This window comes from Galeopterus variegatus, unplaced genomic scaffold (assembly GCF_000696425.1).
Source record: "Galeopterus variegatus unplaced genomic scaffold, G_variegatus-3.0.2 Scaffold253, whole genome shotgun sequence".
Classification (NCBI taxonomy): domain Eukaryota; kingdom Metazoa; phylum Chordata; class Mammalia; order Dermoptera; family Cynocephalidae; genus Galeopterus; species Galeopterus variegatus.
In genome coordinates this window covers 352,812-367,887 of record NW_007726364.1, presented here as the reverse complement: position 1 = coordinate 367,887, position 15,076 = coordinate 352,812, and the positions used below count along the sequence as shown (strand labels likewise).

General features: G+C 39.8%; 1 protein-coding gene across 1 annotated transcript in view; it reads left to right on the top strand.

The window, feature by feature from the left end:
* The first annotated feature begins 11,063 nt into the window (after nucleotides 1-11,063).
* SLC7A8 (solute carrier family 7 (amino acid transporter light chain, L system), member 8) overlaps nucleotides 11,064-15,076 on the top strand; it is a 47,444-nt gene continuing 43,431 nt past the window's right edge. The window contains exon 1 of the mRNA XM_008566571.1: nucleotides 11,064-12,008. Coding sequence (XP_008564793.1) covers nucleotides 11,858-12,008 — 151 coding nt within the window. The 5' untranslated portion in view covers nucleotides 11,064-11,857. The remainder of the gene's footprint in view (nucleotides 12,009-15,076) is intronic.

Below are 15,076 nucleotides of genomic sequence, written 5' to 3'. Positions count from 1 at the left end.
GCTAAATTCTCATTTCCAAAGTATTAATAGTACTAGTTCTTGTGTAGCTTACCACAGATCATTTATATATTTACAAGAATATGTACATATATTACATTTTCACCTTTTTAAAACATTTAATTTTATAAATTCAGACTTACAGAAAAGTGCAAATATAAAACAAAGAATTCCTGTTCACCTTAATTCAGATTCCCCAAATTTTAACATTTTACCATGTTTGATTTGTTATTCTCTCTCCATTATTGGTTTTTACCATTTGAGAATAAGTTGCAGACCGAATGTCCATTTTAGTGAGTACTTCTTATAAACAAGGACATTCTCTTACATAAACACAGTTCAATTATCAGAATCGAAAAATTAACATTAATTTGTACTGTTATTAAGTCTAGAGACCTTATTCAAATTTTGCCAATTGTCCCACAAATGTTCTTTATAGAAAAAGAAAGAAAAAAATCACATGTTGCATTCAGTTGTTAAAAAAAATTAAAATACAAGTTCATAAATTAGAAAGTGAAAGCCCATCACCCCAATCCTATTCCTTCAAAACAAACATGGTTGACAGCCTTTGTATAAATCTTTCCAGAATTTCTTTCAATGCATATATCAACACACGACATAAATATTTGTTATACACACTTGAAGAAAAATGTGATAATATTATGTATAATGTCTACAATTTGTTTTTTAGTTAATATTTCATTTTTACCTTTATACATCATTCTTTTTAAAGGTTGTGTGGTTTGATTAGTTACACCTTAATTTAATTAACTTATCCCATATTGATGTACATATAGGGTGTTTCCAATTCTTTGGCAAAAATGCTGTAATAAACATCTTTATTCATTTATCTTTGAGCATTCATGCAATTATGTCTAAAAGTAATTTTCTAGAAGTTCATTGTTCATCAGTTATAGACATTTTATAAATATATCTTGAATCCATCTTCTTTCCATTTTTACCAGTCTTGCTTTCTCTTCGTCCTTCCTTATTCCTTGATTTGATTACCCTAATTGCCTCCTAACTGCTTCCTGCCTCTAGATTTGCCCAGCTCCATTCTGTTCTACCACTGCTGCCAGATCTGATTGCTGTTCTGCTTAAAATTGCCTGAAATTTTAAAGACAATTTACTGAGCATGGCATTAAACTCTTCATGATCTATGTTTATTTTTCCATCTCTCAGGGTTCGGTAAAAGGCACTGTATGCTTCAGTCACACTGACTTTAAATCACACTCTCTCACCGGTGTGCCTTTGTGCAAGGGGTTTCCTTTGCTCAGCATATTCTCCTTATTAACTTCTATTTATCTTTCCAGATTCAGCTCAGAAACCACTTCCCCCAGATGCCTACTCTGATCTGCCCAACTGGGGCGTGCTCCCAGAGTAGCCTGTGTTTCTCTCTATCATAGCTCTTGTCTTCCCATGTTGTAATTTTTCACTTTTCTCTAACTAACCAGACTGAGAACTGTATCTTCATTTTGGGATTACCAGGCTCTCCATGGTATTTGGTATATAGTAGGTGCCCAGTAAATATTTGATGAATAATGGAATGGGGGGAAAAAACTATGAGGGAGACACTTACCTCACTGCCACTTTAGCACACTTGAACAGGATTACATTTCAAGGAGGAAGAGAAATTTAGGGATAAAAAGAAGATTGGTGGTTATATAAAGTTGTTACCAATAGGTACTGTAGGAGAAAGAACCATCTAGCAATTAAATCATTCATTCAACAAATATTTCCTAAGCAAATACCATGGACCAAGTGTTCTCACCACTGGGGATACAGCAAGGAAGAAGAAAGTCCTGGTTTTCATGGAGTTTACATTCTCCTGGGGTTCTAGTGAGACAGTTTTATCTAAGCTCCCACTGTACACAAGACACAAAGCTAGGTGGGAGTGGGACAGGGTACAAAGACATAAGAAATATCATCTATTCCTTCAAAAACCCTAGTACTGAATTGTGAATCCAAGTGTGTATACAATTTTGTGTACTACAAAACAGAATATGTGGTAATTTCAAAAATATTTATTCACTCAGTCAACGAATATTATTGAGCTTCTACATTATGTAGCAATTGTACAATGATACAAAAAGCTCATGGAAAAATAGAATTGAAAGATATTATGAATCTTTCCATAAACTTTTTGAAGGCATAAGAGACATGGCTCTTGCCTTCAAGATACTTCCAGTACAGTAGGAAAGGAAGACATTTTTATTTTCAATCTCACAAATAAAAATTTAACCATTAAGTACTAAGTACTGTCATGAGTGATGGAACACCAGGCACTATGAGCGTATATAACTTGGGAAGGCTTCCCTGAGGAAGTGCAGAATGCTGTTAGAACACAGAGAAGAGAGATCGGGTTCACCTGGGCAGGTTTCCTAGAGGAACAGGTGTCTGAATGAGCCTTAAGCAATGTGAAAGTTTCATCCAGCAGAGGTGGAGAGGAGGGAGCATTCAAGGCAGTGGAAAAGCAAGTCATTAATATGGGAAGCTATAGGATGGTCCAGTGTGACTGCAGGGAGGCATGAATGGGACATCAAGAGGGATGGCAGAGAAAAGAAGATAAATGGAGGAAAAGCAGGAGAGATGGATTGGAGCCTCTATACAGGAGTTTAGATTTTATTTTCTAAGCTAGTGATTACTCCAAATGAGAGACAGATCCATTGAATTAGAATCTCAGAGGGAATTTTGTGGGTAAGATGAAGATTTGCCACTGCACAAAGTTGCCATCAGAGAGTACCATAGGAGAAAGTCTACCTGAGAAATTATTGAGCACTTTCTCTGTGCCAAGTATATATTTTTTAAGTTCCTCAGGTGATAGTGATGCTCACTCAGCCAGCCTTAGGGACCACTGCTTTATTCAGTGGGAGCCATCAAAGGCTTCTGAGCAGGATAGAAACATGATCAGCCCCGTGCTTTATAAAACATAACTCTGGGGACAAAATAAAGAGATAGAAGGTCACAGATAGGGAGATTAGTAGGCTACTGCAGTGGGAAAGGAGAGAGATGAGTAGTTTTGGGATAGGGCAGCAGCTTCGGTATGGGAAGAAGAAAACAGCTGTGAGACAATTTTCAGAGGTAGAAGCAACAGGATTTGGTAACCAATTGCATATGGGGCTAAAAAGGGAAGAGGGAGGGAAAAAGACGAAGGTATCTGGGAATATCTGTCTGGCATGGGTGATTGAGTGCATGATGCCGTGGCCATGGCTGGAATAGGGAGCACAGGAGGAAGAACAGCTTTGTCCAGAGAACTGAGAGGAGTTTGGTTTAGAAGCCAATGACTGGAATGTCCAGGTCTCTGAGCTGAGTCCTGTATTCTTTTTATTCTAAACAGCCTTTCTGGGTGATAACATTTCCGGATGAACATAACTTGTGTGCTAATAACTCAAATCAGAATTTTTCGCCAGATCTTTCTTTTGGGCTACAGATTCATATATACAACTATCCACCAATTGTCACCACTTATGTGTCCCATGTTCATTCATTAAGCAATTTTCAATTGAGTGCCCATTTTGTCATAGGCTCTGTACTGGACTCTGGAGGTATTGATGACCAAAAAGAGCCATTGTATCTTCACTCGTGGAGTTTGCAGTCTAGTTGGGAATATAGACATTAATCATAAAATCACTCTACTTAATGGAGACACTATATAATTAATGTATAATTACAAGTGAGTACTATAAAGCAAAGAACACATCTAGGACCAGTGACAGGGTGGGTAGAGCCTTTTCTGAGGAAGTAACATTTATGCTAGATCAGAAGGACAAATAGCAGTGAACTAGGCTGAGAGGGAAGGGAAGCTTCTAGGCAGAAAAAACATAGATAGAAGCACTTTGGGGGGTACATTTGAGGACTGGAAGGAGGCTTGAGATGCAGAGTGAGCTTAGAAGCCAGCCAGAGGTTGGGCCATGTATTTTGGCATGATCACTCAGGACTTAGAGTGAAGGATGAGAGGACAAGGCTGAAGAGGGAGCAGACAGAATAGTGACAAAGAGCAGGTTTATTACAAATGACACAACAGGAGAGTCAAATGATTGGCAGTTGTAGTCAAAAAGAAATTCTTCAGGGCCAGCCCAGTGGCGCACTCGGTAGAGTGCGGCGCTTGAAAGCGCAGCGGCGCTCCCGCCGAGGGTTCGGATCCCATATAGAGACCAGTCCGCTCACTGGTTGAGCGCGGTGCAGGCGCGACACCGAGGGTTGCGATCCCGTTACCGGTCACGAAAAAAGACGAAAAGGGAAAAAACAAAAAAAGAAATTCTTCAGCACATGGTAAAAGGCAATTTTTACATAATGGTTAAGTGTCTAGGCTCTGGTTTGGAGAGCAAATGCTAAGCCAGGTGCTCAGGTCCATAAGGAATTTTTCAGAGGTCTACTAGACGACAGCAATCGAGAAAGTGACCAAGTGGTACGAAGTCTCCAGGGAAGAATTGAGATACAGTAATGGGATGGATGTCTGAAAGTGACAGGGATGGAAAGGAATGCTGTCCTTGCTGTCTGCATGGCACAGTGAAAAGAACAAATCCCCTGGGGTCCATGAAGAGTGAGAGCCAATTTATGGCTCTGCCACTGTGCATCCTGGCAAGTCACTTAAGCCTTTTCAAACCCCAGCTTCCTCATTTGCAAAATGGGAACAACAGTGCTTACCTTGAAGGGTGTTTGGGAGGTTAAATGAGGTTAAAACAAGATTAAGTGCCTTGCTCCTTAAAGAGTCTGGCACATGGTGGTTGCTCAATAAATATTAGTCCCTTCCACCATCCAGGCCCCATTAAAACAGGGCAGGGAAGCACTTCTACTGAAGAGTACCAGGAGGGCACCGTGCTGTCAGCCGGGAGAGGACAGGTTTCATCTGAGGTGTGAGGTCCAGGGAGTGTTGGAAGAAGATACTGAGCACATGAAATTAAGGTATGAAATACAGGAGAATTCATGCTAAATCGGATTACTGAATAGAAACGAGACCATAATGAAGAAAGATAATTATAAAACAATTGGGTCTAGAGCAATGACGCTAAATGATAGCAACAAAGGAGACTGGAGGCTTAGGGGGAGACAAGAGAAACACGGTTATATGTGCTATGAGTAAAGTGATCATAATTCCAGGTGGCTCCTCTAATGGCCTAATTCATTTATTTTGTCTTTCATGTTGACTAAAATCAATGCACTTAAAACTTTACATTTACCTCAAAATACTACCTTAGCTGCATCTTACAGTTTTTTAAAAGCAGTACTTTCTTTATCAATTAACTTCTAGTTATTTCATCATTTCCATTGTTATTATTTAACCAAGTTAATTAGTTGCTTTTAAAATTTTCCCACACATGTTTTTTAACCTTATTTTTTAGTTGTTGATTTCTAATTTAATCACCTTGTGACCCAAGAATCTGTGTGATGGCTGTGTGCTTTCAAGTCTTTGAAATTTCGAGAGTTTCTCTGTGACCCAGTAAATGGAAATGTTTGTGAATATTCCATTCATACTTGGAAATAATGCATATTTTCTAGTTTTTTAATGCGGGGTTCTTTGGAGATCTATTAGATCAAGCTTGCTGACTTTGTTGTTCCAATATTTTATATCATTACTAATTTTCCAGGACTAAAGTCCCTGAGCAAGGAGATAGGGCAGGGAAGCTAGTGCTCAACTTGGGGAGATGTGTAGAAGCACAGACAGCACATTCATTTCCATAGGAGGGAAGGCAGAGTGTGCAGGTAAAGCTACAGGCAGATTGACAGATTTAGTGGATGGAGGATTTGGAAGTTCTCCTCTGCCTATTTCTATTTTCTCCATGAAACAACAGTCAAGGATGCCAACTGGTAGTGAAGATTTGGGGGTGGTGTTGGTTCGAAGAGGGAGAAGGTAAATGGAAAATTCAATTGACTATAGCATTGTGATAGGATTGCTGGGCAGTGTTAAGGGTCTGCTTGAGATTTGTGCTTTAGATGACATAATCCAAAGCCAAAACCTTGCCTGGGGTCTTCTCCTCTTACTACAGCCTAGCCCCTGTCCAGGAATTATTCCTCTCTTTCCCGCATTATCAGTTTTTCACTTGTTATTGGATTATTCCTATGAGCATACAAATGTGCTGTGATAGTTCCTATTAAAAAAACAAAGCAGAGCTTTCCTTTACTTCACATTCCTTTCCAGCTACCACCCAACTTCTCTACTACCCTGTCTCCAATTCCTCACCTCCATTCGTGCTTGAATCTACTACACTACAGTTTTTGTCCCCATTATCCCACAGAATCCATTCTTGTCAAGGTCACCAATAGCCACCATATGGTCCAATTCAGTGATCATTTCTCAGTTTTCATCTTATTTATCTATTTATTTATTTTGGCAGCTGGCTGGTACCAGTCTTCACCTTATTGATCAGACAGCAGCATCTGGCCAGATACTGGGGGCTACATCTTACTACAATTAGTTGGCACATCAACCAATCAGTAATTATTTTATTTATTATGCATTAATGTACATCATTCATTTGTACATTCACAAGGTATTCATTCATTCATTGGATCGTATTTATTGAGTGCCAGGCACCCTTTTATGTACTGGGGTAACAGCAGCAAACAAAGCAGGTCTCTGCCCTCAGAAAATTTATCATCCACATCTTAAAAAATATGAGCACTTGTCTTAGGTAAATGTAATGAAAACCAGTTAGGAAGTGGAAGTTTCCATATTAAAGTACTCAGTACTGGAGTCTCCTAAATCCTTAGAAAGAATACTAACACCCCATTGTGGAATATACTATAAAGCATATGTACTTCACAGGGCCTGGTTTTCCAAAACCTTGCAGTTTCAAATATTGACCTTGTAGAGGACTGGAAATTTTCCCCAGGCTATTGAGTCTCTGTTGCAAGATAAGAATTGTGGTACAGCAAGGTTGCTGGCTCAAGGACAGATTAGTTACTGATGGAAATGTAAAGATACTGGAAAATTTTCTGGAGGAAGAAGGAATGTTTGCTAAGATCAAGCTTTTGTTAATTGCCTTACTGGAATGTCATCTGGCTTGTTTCACTGAAAGTTACCAGCTTATATTGTTAAATTATAACCCTACCTATGTCTCTTCCTTTAACTTCCTGGTCTGGAAAATAAATGCAGGAAGAGAACCCCAATTCAGGGATAATTTCCCGAGGAAGGGTTGCCTCTTGCTGGAGGGTCCCAAGGAAGTTAACCACTTTGGAGCTTCTCACTGCTCAGAAGAGATGGGCTTTAAGTAATCCTTTGCATCTCTGTCACCCAGGGAAAGTGGGGTGACAAATCCGTGGGGGGCAAAGCAACACAAAGCAACACCCCATGACAGATTGGGCCCAGCAAAGGAATCAAAGAGGTGTGGCCCACCACAGGGAGGGCATCTTTCTTCTTTCCTACTAGTGCTGGGCTGGCTCGATGGAATCTGGCCAAGTGCAGCAGACAGAAGAATAATCTGCTGGAATTTTTGTCTGTAGTGTCAGAGCAAGGATTCACTATTATCTCCAGAAGAGCATGAATTAATTAACCATCATAACAAAACAGGGTCTGCTCTATCCAGATTCTCAGGACTGTATAAACCCTAGAAGATACAACTTCCTTTGAATTTAGAATATGTCCAAAAGGCAAACAGAGCACACACTAAAAAGGGTTTATTAACTGATTCTCCTCACTTTCTCTTCCTTTCTTTCTTTCTGACCTATTTTGGCCTTTTTTATTTCCTTCCTCTTTTCTCACTAATTTTCATCTGCTTTCCATTTTTAAATTAAATAAGGGCTCCTAGGACCACTGGCTCAGAAAGCCACCATCTAATTGACCATAGGCAGTGGTCCCTGGGACTCTGGGAAGAAAGCTGGCTTTAATTTAAAGCAGGGTTTCCTTCTGACTTTGGGCAGAAGTTTTCTTCTGACTTTCTTCTTCAAGAAGAAGGTGGGTGGGAGCCCGGGGAGAGATTTGGGTCCTATGTTAGTGACCTCAGACTTCGCGGCTCTGTTACAAAGAACAAGAATGAAGTACTGTCTATTGGATCCAGAAAAGAATCAGGAATAGAGTGGATGAGTGTTGTGTTCTATTCTTTGGTATTAACAGACACTTCTTACCTGTTTTTTCAAAAAGGGAAAATCGGAACATGGCAGTGTTTCTGTGTGACTGCCATATTCCTCTTCAGGCAGTAGGTGTCGGCCTCGCACAGCCTTTCTCCTCCTAAATACGTATTCGTAAGAAAACCACGCTTTCCCCCACCCTTTCCCTGGTTAAAGGGATTAATTTCTTCCCATCTTAAGCATGCAAAACAACTGAAATAGTTGCTCAGCTATTGGAAAGAGAGCTGAACTAAGTACTTGAAATACTAAGTACGTCCAAGCCGAGGACGTGTGAAAGAGGTGACAAATTTTGGGGTGGTGGCAGATTAAGTCTTATGGGTCTCACTATTAAGTGCTGGCATCAAGGTGGGTCTCCAGAAGGCACAGTTATGACATCAACTCAAGAACCCATAGGTATGTCCCTGATCAAAAGTCTTATATGTTTCCTTCAGGTGAAAGAAGTTGAGGCATTGACAAGTAGCCATAGAGTCCTGGAAAAAGCATGAGCACTGATATCAGAGTCCATGTGAGCACTGATATCCCGCTTTCCCTGGAATAGATTGTGTCTTTTCTTTGACCTCAGGTAAGACACTCTTCAAGCCTCAGCCTCCTAGTCTTTAAAGTCTTTAAAATAACTGCCTTGTCTACCCAAGATATTTAATAAGGAGGGAAAAAATTGAGATTGTTCATAAAATAGTTTGTAGGCTATAAAGCACTATTTAAATGTAGGGAGTAGAACAAAAATATAAAGGCAAATGCACTGCTCAGAATCTAATAAACTTCCCTTAATAATTTTTTACAGACTTTTCTCAACAAACTACACCAAAACTTTTCTTTCTTTCCTGTGTCCAGTGTTAGTCACATGGTATTTTGACACACCTAAGGGTTTATGTCACAAAAAGATCCCAACCTAAAGAGAGGCACATAATATGAATTTTTATGTCCCTTTTGAAGGAGGGGAGATTCCTTTCCTAACTTTCACATTGCACCATTAATAGACAGTATAAGCCACTTCCAAATTCCAAGTGCTAAAGAAATAGAAATATTAATCTTCAACAACCCTTCCTTTCCACTTTGTTGTACTTAGTACCACTGTATCACAAGAATGTATTTGATCCTGTGAACCCTCCCCCGCCCCCCAGCTTCGTGGTTCACATATTGAGAGGGCTAAAGCTTGCCATATTTGTTATAGGTTTGCACTGATTTTGGCGTGAGACCTCGAATTCATCACATTCATGTTTTATCCCATATTAAGTCTGTATCATTTAAATTAGAACTACAAAACATTACTGAAAGAACTCACATTTGAGAAAGAGAAAGATTATTTGTTTTATACCTTGATGCTAAAATCTAAGCAGAAATCTTCAAATTGGATTATTTAAAAATGAACCCATCAAATTTTTCTCAATGTCAGGAAAGACCAGAGGCAATTCAAAATTTTTTCATTTCCCTTGACTCATCCCCTCCTGCAGAGTTTTGTGCTTTATATTCCCTGCTTTGTCTGTTCTTTTTGTTGAAAATCTTTTTTTTTTTTTTTTTTTAAGATGACTGGTGAGGGGATCTTAACCCTTGACTTGGTGTTGTCAGCACCACGTTCTCCCAAGTGAGCCAGAGGCTGGCCCTTGAAAATCTTTTATACCCTATCCCCCCCCTTTTTCTTTCTTTCTTTCTTTTTTTTTTTTTTTTTTTAAGACGACTGGGGGGGGGATTTTAACCCTTGACTTGGGGTTGTCAGCACCACGCTCTCCCAAGTGAGCCACAGGCTGGCCCTTGAAAATCTTTTATACCCTATCCCCCCCCTTTTTCTTTCTTTCTTTCTTTTTTTTTTTTTTTTTTTTTTTTTTTTTTTTTTTTTTTTGCTGAGGCTTTCAATTTGCTGTATCTTGAACTAGCAGAAGGAGTAGGAGAACTCCCAACCTTTGAAACCTCTTAATATTTGCTGAGTGATCAAGGGGCAGACTGAAAAAAAGACTGCTGATCAGACTTTATCCCACCTGGAAAAGTCTTTTGCTATAATACATCACCCAACCTCATTTTAAGGAATTGAGTATTTATTTTCCTTAAAACCTAAAATCTTTCAGAACATTTTCTAAAAAGTGAGGTCAAATTTCTGTGATTAGTGGGCAGTTTGGGCAACTTTTTTAGACCCACTTTGAAATAAAATAATTTTCCATAATATATGTGATAAAATTCAAATTAACGTTATTTTAGATATATGGTGTTGTCTGCTATATTGCTTCATGCTGTTTTTTCAAAGTGCTTTGCAATTGTAAAGAGACATGACTGCACTCACAGTGAAGCAGCAGTTTCTGAGTGAAATTCTTCAGAGAAGCAGAGGCACAATATCAATATGGTAATAAGTTAGTCATCTCTTAACATCAACAAGTCTGCTTCATGATCAGCGAGGTACTAGTAATTCCCCCCGTCTGCTTTTCAAATAACTTAAAGATGCAAAAATTATTAGAACTCGTGGGACCATGGTCTGAGTCATTCTTTTCATATTTCTGCCAGTCCTATGTAAGAGCTGTGAATAGTGAGGCTACCCCCTCTTCCTGGTGATTTTTTCCCCTCTGTTCTCGTCGTAGCTCACAATTACACTAAATGAATCTCTTTCCATTATCCTTAATTTATTCCATTCCCCTCTCCCACCCTTGGATTCTCCCTACTTTCAAGAAACTTGAAGATTGTGTCCCTACAACCTTCTGTTTTATATCCTCAAATGGTTCAGACCTAAATATTTTAATACATTGGCCAGTTTATTTCCGATGGCATTAAAAGTGTCTGCACAACTGTTCCCTTATTTATAAAGCTCACAGATGCTGCATGACCTGTAACGCTATACTAGCTAATGAGCTCTCCCGGAACAGTTGACGTGGAAGGATTCTACTTCCCCTTGGTTGCACGAACGAAGATGGAGAAAGAGAGACGATTACAAACAGAAATGATTTAATCCTCTTTCTCGGTGACCTTTGGGGGCTATGTGCTAAGATTTAAATTGAAGAGTAAGGGGATGGCGCGACTAAGGATCGCAGGGGCGGAGCCTCGTTCAGCAAATAAAACCCCTTGGTAAAGGGAAGCACGCTCGTGTGTGGAGGTAACACTCCCCTATAACCTGGAGATGGGGCAGTCTGTGCCATAGAACGGAGATCGGAAGAAGGAAAACAAGGACGAGACAACAAGCGAGAAAGAAGACATCTGGGAAAAGCGGAAGCAGAAGACAGGGAAGGGTAAAGAAACCACAGCAGGTGGAAACCAGATCTAGAGCAAACCGGTCAGATCCATAGTTTGATTTTCTGGAAAAGAAGAAAGTACTTGAGGATTGCCTTTTTTTTCCCCCTGCAGTTAATGAAAACTACTTTTATCCTCATTATAAAAGAAAAGACTAAGGGAAGGTGAAGGCTGCCTCTTTTTTATTAAGAGAAGAGCTGAAGGGAAATCCAGACCATCTTTTTGAAGCGGTTGAAATAAGCCACTGCCTGGTACACAGAACAGAACCGTCCTGGTTTCTGAAGATACATCCCTTTCAGGAGAGTTCCAGCCGAGTCGCTGGTACAGTTCTATTTTTATATTTAAATATATATGTCTCTCTCCTCCCCTTTTTAACAACACTTTCCTTGTTTGCAAGCACGAGTGACAAGAAAGTGTCAATACGGAGTAGGAGGAATATTTTCAGCTTTCTCTTTTACCTGCTTGTCTTTTTTAGTGGTCCCCATTTCGTTTTACTTTGAAAGACAATCTGTCTCAATATATTTATTTACACGCACACGCGTTTAGAAAGAGATAGCTTTTGGAGGTTGAAATCCTACTGAGAAAGATGGAAAAAGGAGCCAGGCACCGAAACAACACTGAGAAGAATCAGCCAGGTGGGAGAGAGTCAGAGGCCAGCCCCGAGACTGGTTCCGGAGGGGGCGGAGTAGCCCTGAAGAAAGAGATCGGATTGGTCAGTGCTTGTGGTATCATTGTAGGTGAGTCCAATTCCTTTTCCTATCGACCACTTCTCCCTCTCTCTGGTGGTCCTCTCCGGGACCTTAATCCCTCTAAAGCTTCCTACTCCTTAGGAAGGGGTCGTCAGTCGTGTGTGCTGTAACCTACCTGCACTGGTGAAGTTTGAGAAGTATAGGAAGTGATATATGTCATACATCTCCTCCTCCAAACCAGGCTCAATACTTCTGTCCAGTGTTCACGGAATGGAGCAAATCGGGGTGACAAACCTGGCTAATGGTCAGCCCTGCCTGGGAGCTTGCTGAAAATATAGACCTCTGGGCTCTACACTTGGAGGTTCCGATTCAGTAGGTTTAAGATGAGGCTGAAGGACCTGAATTTTTAACAAGCTTTTATGCAGCCACCCTCAGCAGGCTGTGGACTGCCTTATGAAGCATATTTAGTAGATATTTTGTTGTTTTATGTTATATGAAATTATGGGATGTGTAATAAAAATAGCAACGACAGCAATAATAATGCCTTGCCTTTTGATAGCTTTTTCCATCTTATGCAGCACTTCCACTGTGTGAAGTAGATGTGATGGGGCTGTTATTCTCATTTCACAGATGAGAAAATTATGGAAGAAAAGAGGGGACAGATTGTGCCTTTCTGTAAAAGGATAGTTTGCAGTTTCTCTAGTTGTCTTGTGGAGTCCACCTGTCTCTTAATATCTGCGGAAGATGCTGTGAGGTTCTTGAAGGGAGTGGGGAGTAACTAGAATGTAGAGTTGAGGAGGAACTGATGGGTAAAATGTGTGTCCCAGTTGGGAGGCTCTGAAGTTGGGGAGCCTGGGACCATGGTCCTGAGCATGCCAATGCAGGCCACTCCAACCCCCCGACTTCACCCTACAGGGCAGAGGGTCCCAAATACACTTCATCTCTGGAATACACATCCTCCTCTTTCCAGAGAAGCCCTGGAGATGGAAGGTGCAATGGTTCATTCCTGCCCTCACTTCAGAGGGTGAGTTTTTCTGCCGTTTAGGGTAGAGGACTTCACCTTCTTCCCAGAGAAAGGGGTGTGGAACAGTCAGGCTCAGATATGTTTCTGTGTCATCTCTCCAGAGTTCGTTTGCAAAGGCTTATTGTGTCCTGGTGCCCATGAAGCAGTTTCTCTTGATGACATGTTTTATGCAGTAGCTCAGAGACATTTTGGCACCCAAGCGATAGTGACACTAGAGAACACCATTAAAATCAAATAAAATCAGTACAATATTCAGATAATACTCTCCACTTCTGCACCCAGACTTTAGTGATCGTGTTATCTCCAATCTCTTTTCAAAATGGAATCCCATTTTATCTAATTCTCTGACTCTGGGAGGTTTTCCACGCATCTATAGTTATAAGAAAGATAATGTTATAAAAAAAAATTGTAGTTATGATCTGAATCTCTCATTACCTTTTCTCATTGCATTTTGTTTGCCTCTCCTTTACTTTGTCTCAGTTACTCTAAAAAGATGAGATCAGCCAAGTACTCTCTATGTATAGCACACGCCAATTTAAGGTCTAAAAATGGCCCAGAGTCTGGTACTTCTTTCACCAGTTTGCCTGATGGAATTAATAATTTTTCTTCCTTTGTGAATGTCTGGTTCATACACAGATGTGCACACCCACATGCACACAAGCACAATCAAATCCCCTACCTCCTGCCTCAGCCTTGCTCAGCTATCCCAACATATGTGTAGGTATCCAAGGATAGAGGGTATTTTCCTATATGCTAAGGTTTTTCTCTCTCCTTTTTAATATTTTTTCTAAGACTGAAGAAATGGGAGTGTTCGCATATAGTAAGTACAGTTTCAGTGAGGTGAATGTTACTGTTGACTTGACCACAAACTCATGGGTGGTACTTCAATGTGAAAATAGTCCCAGAACTCCCCACAGTGGCATTACAGTAACAAGAATAACAACTCTGGGGTTCTGTGGTAAAAAGAGATTTCAAATATGTGATTTCAGAAAAATCAGGATATTTTTCCAAAGTGTGAGAATCTTTGTAGAGTTAATAGACACTACCTCCATTCAAGCTAGAATGAGACAGAAATTTCCCCTTTAGGATGATAAGGAGGCAAAGTCCTTTCTGCTTTCCCTCCTGCATGGCTTTGAGTTGCAGATGTGCTGAGGAGCTGACCTGTTCTCTTCTAGAAAGGTTTCCAAGTGGATGATAATGACTCAAGTTTTTTCAAAACCAAATGCAAAAACGGAAATGGCGTTTTCCATGCAGAATTCAGTGATCTTGTGTTCAATGTCAACATTATGGCAGAAAGAGAATTAAAAGGCAAAAAAAGACAGGGAATTTCCTAAATGAATCAGGAGATGTAGAATGGGAAAGTAGCATTTGCCCCAAATCTGTCTCATACCCAACTGACTTAGAAAGACAAGTTAAACTATATGTTTTATATAAACTTATAAAATTTCACAATCATCATGGGTGATCATAAGTAGAAATAAGAGAATGGCAGGTTTTGTGGTAATATGAAGTGAACTAATAGAAAACTCATGCCCTAGCATTACTTATAATCTGATTGGAAAGATGAGATTCATATGCGTTAAACAGAGAACATGAAAATTAATGATATTGTTTAGTTGTGTAAGAACTGAAGGAGGGCAAATTTATGTGAATGGTGGGAGGCATAAGGACAGAGATTTTCACCAAGGACTAGATTAAGAAGCATCTTAAAGGATGTGGGGGAAAATGGAGTAGAGATGATTCTGGGAAATTTTATAGTTAAAAAGATAATGGCTAACCTGTTATTTCCTTGAGCAAAAATTGAGCCTTCTATATCTCTAAACCTTTATTTTGTTTTTGGTGTCTGGCTGGTATGGGGATCCAAACCCCTGACTTTGGTGTCATAAGGCTGCACTCTAACCAACTGAGCTAACCAGCCAGCTGGATATCCCTGATCTTAGTGCTTAGCAGAGTATTCAGTATGGAACAATTACTCAGTGACTGTTGAATTTAATTGACTCTTGGACAAAAATCTGAAGACAGTAGTAATATGAAGTATTTATCTGAAGGGCTGTTAGGAACCTGGCTTGAAAATCTTTAAGCTAGAAATAAT